The 4,830-nt window shown below is 51.7% G+C and overlaps 1 protein-coding gene across 1 annotated transcript; it reads left to right on the top strand.

The window, feature by feature from the left end:
• Positions 1-3,055: 3,055 nt before the first annotated feature.
• LOC115083410 (WAP four-disulfide core domain protein 2-like) lies at positions 3,056-4,079 on the top strand. Its single transcript, XM_029587215.1, has 2 exons — positions 3,056-3,116; positions 3,766-4,079. Exons 1-2 carry the CDS (start codon positions 3,056-3,058, stop codon positions 4,077-4,079), a joined length of 375 nt encoding a protein of 124 aa, XP_029443075.1.
• The last annotated feature ends 751 nt before the right edge of the window (positions 4,080-4,830 follow it).

Here is a 4,830-nt window from a genome sequence, read left to right as displayed (position 1 = left end):
GGGTGATAAGCAGAGGTTAAGTCCATGGAGATGTCAAACTTTTGACAAAGTGCTCTCCAGAATTTTGCGGTGAATTGCACACCTCTGTTGGACAAGATGTGTTTAGGTATCCCATGGAGGCGGAAAATATGCTTGATAAAAAGCTTCACTAGTTCAGCGGCAGATGGTAGGCCTGGGAAAGCCACAAAATGTGCCATTTTAGAGAAGCGATCAACGGTGACCCAAATTGTATTGTTCCCATTGGAGAGTGGTACGTCTACTACAAAACTGGTCACTATATGTGTCCAGGGCTCATCTGGAACTGGCAGGGGTTGTAGGGACGTCCGGCAGGAGGTTTTTGTTTTGCACAGGTAGCGCAGGAAGCCACATAGGCTTGCAAATCCTCTTTCATTGTTGGCAACCAATAATATTGTTGGAACATGGCAAGTGTACGGCTCTGTCTAGGATGGCTGGCCAGGCGGGAATCATGTGCCCATTTCATCAGTTTTTTCCTTAGACTCCGGGCCACAACCGTCTTTCCAGGAGGTATAGCATGAGTGGCTGCAAGAACCACCCTCTCGGGATTAATGATGTGACGGGGGTCATCAGACACGTCCTCAGAAGAGAAGGATCGTGATAGGGCATCAGCTCGGATGTTCTTATCTCCTGGACGATATTTGAGTAGGAAATCAAACCTGTTAAAAAAACAGTGACCATCTTGCCTGATGGTGATTGAGCCGCTGTGCATGTTGGAGATACTACAAGTTTTTGTGATCGGTGTATACTAGAATTTGATGTTGAGCACCCTCCAGCCAGGGACACCACTCCTCAAAGGCCAGTTTTATAGCGAGCAGTTCTTTGTCTCCAATTCCATAATTTTTCTCAGCAGGTGAGAACCGCCTTGAGAAGAATGAACAAGGATGGAGCACATTGGATTCGTTGTACTGACTTAAGACCGCTCCCACGCCGACGTCTGAAGCGTCGACCTCGACGATGAATGGGCGATGCGGATCTGGATGGCGGTGACACGGCTTTTTTTGAAAGACTTCTTTGAGTGTCAGGAAAGCTACCACTGCCTCAGGAGACCAGTTGGCGGGATTAGCCTGAAGAGGCCAGTGTCTCTTAAGCTTGATGATGTTGTTTCACTGTGGCGGCCAGTCCTGGTAGGGCCCTGGAGACGGGAGACTCCGCCGAGTCCATGGCCTTGGCAACCTGTTGCGCTCGGGGGTGGACCCTTGTCCTGGGGCAGAGATGGAATGCTTCCTGAAAGGGAACAGGAGGTAACTGCCCCCAGGGGGCGGAGCACTGGTGGAGACAGAGGCTGGGAAGAGCTTCACTACTGGAAGCCCGAAGTCCCCCCGGGAGGAGCCCATAGGGACCCAGGCCGCTTGGACTTAGGTGGGCCTCGCAGGGTCACCTGAGAGAATGAAAGTCCGGCGTGCCCACGGAGACAGGGGGAGCACGATTGGGTTCAAGGGTGGCTGCTGGTTGGAGCACGGAGAACCAGAACAGAGTTGGTGATGACAAGGCGAGGAACAGAGCCAGAATCTGGAGACGAGGTCAGGCAGGCAAAGGTCAAGATCCAGAGGTCAGTACGAGGAATGGTCAGCAAGGCAGGGGTCAGATACCAGAGGTCAGACGAGGTCAAAGGCAGGCTGAGTTTTGAGGCAGGCGGCAGGCAGGCAGGCAGGTCAAGAGCAAGCTGAGGTCAGTACCAGTAAGCCAGTCCAAGGGTACTACCTGGGTAGACAGTCAGACGAAAACGGAACAAGCAGGACACAGGAACTAGGATGCAGGAACAAGTCAGGAACAGAACTGGAACAGAAGGATCCTGGAACGAGACAAGGAACAAGCAGGAACAGGTACAAGTGCAGCTGCAATCTTAAAACAAACCGACCCAATTGCCAAGGCAAGGAAGCAGTGACAGGAACTTCCTTATAACGAGGGATCAATCAGGGCGCGCCGTGGAGCTAGGACCCGCCCTTGGCCCTACATGAGTTTGGGCAGTCCGCACGTGTGCGTATGGGCGTGGCCAACATGGCCGAGGATGCCGAGCCTCAGCGTGAGGCCTGGCGTGCAGTGGAAGGTCCGGCGACCGCTGCCGCAGGACACCGGAGCCTGGCAGGACTGGCAACTATCACGAGGGAGGTCGTCCCGGGACCCACTATGGAACCATGAAGGTGAGCAGGCCCGCACGTAGGATGGCTGCGGGTGGGGTGCGTAACACTGGGTAAGCCTAGCAGAGCTTTAGAAATGATAAATAGCAACAGAAGTAATAGGAGGTCTAAGGGTCCATGGTGGAAAGGGGCAATAGGGGGAGGGGGAAGAGTTGTAAGTGTTACCAGATGGTGATGGGGGGATAGGGTCAAAAGAGTGGAGGAAACAATGGCTCTAGTGCTGGTTGTCCCTAAACCCACTACCAGGAGCAGGAGAGAGAGACTTTACTTTCATACCCTCCTATCCCAGTCCTCCCTCCTCCCCTCTCCTCTCTCCTCACCCCTCACCGTAATCTCTCAGAGGTTTTCCTCTACTACCTGAAGAAATTAGCTCTCTTGGCACCAGAACTGAGCCACCTGATGGTTTAATCTGTTATTTTACAGATAATTTCCAGGCGATGACCTCACGAGGAAGCACAAACATAATTGCATTTTATGTCTAGTGTTTTCTTGTCCTTTAGATATTATGAAATATCATCCCACCGCTCCCTTTCATCAGGACAGAAGAAGGGTCCTGACTCCCAGCATGCTTTGCTTTGATAAATAACCTGATAAGGACAGACCCCCCTCCCACCCCCCAATCTGCTCCCCAGGCTGGTCCTGCAGGTGTCTGGAAACAAGGAGGCATTCAGGACGCTGTTTGGAGGAAATGTTCTTCACCCCTGGGGGAGACACTGGTGGTGACCACAGGGTCAGGTGTTGGGATAATCCCATCAGCCATGCTCGGCTTCTCCTATTGATTCCTCCAACTTTGGGAGCTATAAATATGGGAGCGAGGGCCATTGCTCTAGGAAGCAGAGAGAAAGCTGCTCCTTGCTTCTCTGTGTATTTGAGGCTGACGTCCAGAGTAAGCTGCAGACATGGAGCTCCTGGTCTTATGTGCCCTGATCACTCTCATTGGAGCCCAAGGTACTCATGAAGGTAAGATACTGTAAACCCCCTGGCTCCTCAAAAGTTGGGGTGACCTGGGATTAGTATTAAGGGGAGGGGAGGCGGAGGAACACAGTTTAGTATTTTTGTGTATGCTATACAATAGCAGGGACTGTGCAGAAGGGCTGAGTGTTCCATGTGCCATGGAGCAGTAGTGACTGTGCAGAAGGGCTGAACATTCCTATAACAGAAGGGACTATGCAGAAGGACTGAGTGTTCCTATAACAGCAGGGACTGTGCAGAAGGGCTGAGTGTTCCTATAACAGCAGGGACTGTGCAGAAGGGCTGAGTGTTCCTCTAACAGCAGGGACTGTGCAGAAGGGCTGAACGTTCCTATAACAGAAGGGACTAGGCAGAAGGACTGAGTGTTCCTATAACAGCAGGGACTGTGCAGAAGGGCTGAACGTTCCTATAACAGAAGGGACTAGGCAGAAGGACTGAGTGTTCCTATAACAGCAGGGACTGTGCAGAAGGGTTCAGTATTCCTGTAACTGCAGAGGCTGTGCAGAAAGTCTGGAGCTTCCTGTACCACCTGCCAGGAAGCAGTAGTGACTGTGCAGAAGGGCTGAGTGTTCCTGTAATATCAGGGACTGTGTGAAAGGACTGAGTGCTCCTGTAACATTCATGCTTTCTTCTCTAGATACCCCACAGGTCAGTGAGAAGCCTGGGATGTGCCCCAGAGATTACTACATGAAGCATCATAAGAAGAACCATGATTTCAAACATGGTAATAAACCCTGCAACTCTGAGAAGAGCAAGGAGAGAGAGGAACGCATGAAGAAGCTGTGTGCAGGCTCCCCAGAGGAACGCAAGGATGGAGGAATGAAGGGTCGCCACTTTCCTGACTTCTCCACGATGCAAAACTGCACGGTGGAAAGCGAATGTGAGGGGAATCTGAAGTGCTGTGAAAGCCCCTGTGGGAAGAAGTGCATGCAGCCCAAATTTGGTGAGTAGGGCAGGGAAATTGTGGCCCTTAGGGGCCCGCTGCCAGGAGCCCGGCATTGAAGTCAGCTCCGCTCCAGAATCAGAAGCTGTCTCTCTGTCTCCAGCACTGAGACCCTCTCACCAGGGACCACGTGAGACACTGGTATCAGTGACCATTTACATTATTACAAAGCTGGTGAAGAGACACGGAGAGGGAGGGAGCTGGGAGTGAATGGAGTCAGGGTCCTTGTAAGCTCATCTGCCGAGAGATATCAGACTAGAAAGGAGGATAGAGAGAGAAATCTTCCAGGAGGTCAGGCACTTAGGCAGGCGGCTGGGATTTATCCTCCACGGTGTGGAGAGGAATAACTGGGCAGACTGGAAAGGAGTGGAGAGAATGAGACAGGATTTAAGGAAGCTGGAAGAATGGTCGAAGATATGGCAGCTGAGATTCAATGCCAAGAAGTGCAGAGTCATGCATATGGGGAGTGGAAATCCGAATGAACTGTATTCGATGGGGGGAGAAAGGCTGATGTGCACAGAGCAGGAGAGAGACCTTGGGGTGATAGTGTCTAATGATCTGAAGTCGGCGAAACAATGTGACAAGGCGATAGCTAAAGCCAGAAGAATGCTGGGCTGCATAGAGAGAGGAATATCGAGTAAGAAAAGGGAAGTGATGATCCCCTTGTACAGGTCCTTGGTGAGGCCTCACCTGGAGTACTGTGTTCAGTTCTGGAGACCGTATCTCCAAAGATACAGAGACAAGATGGAGGCGGTCCAG

Source organism: Rhinatrema bivittatum, chromosome 2 (assembly GCF_901001135.1).
Source record: "Rhinatrema bivittatum chromosome 2, aRhiBiv1.1, whole genome shotgun sequence".
In the NCBI taxonomy this organism is placed as follows: Eukaryota; Metazoa; Chordata; class Amphibia; order Gymnophiona; family Rhinatrematidae; genus Rhinatrema; species Rhinatrema bivittatum.
Note: the sequence above shows the minus strand (reverse complement) of the source record. Positions and strands in the feature narration are given on the sequence as shown.

Coding starts and splice junctions, on each gene's coding strand:
- LOC115083410 (XM_029587215.1), top strand. CDS start 3,056: ATGGAGCTCCTGGTCTTATGTGCCCTGATCACTCTCATTGGAGCCCAA. Junction 3,117..3,765: donor AGCCCAAGGTACTCATGAAG/GTAAGATACTGT, acceptor TTTCTTCTCTAG/ATACCCCACAGGTCAGTGAG.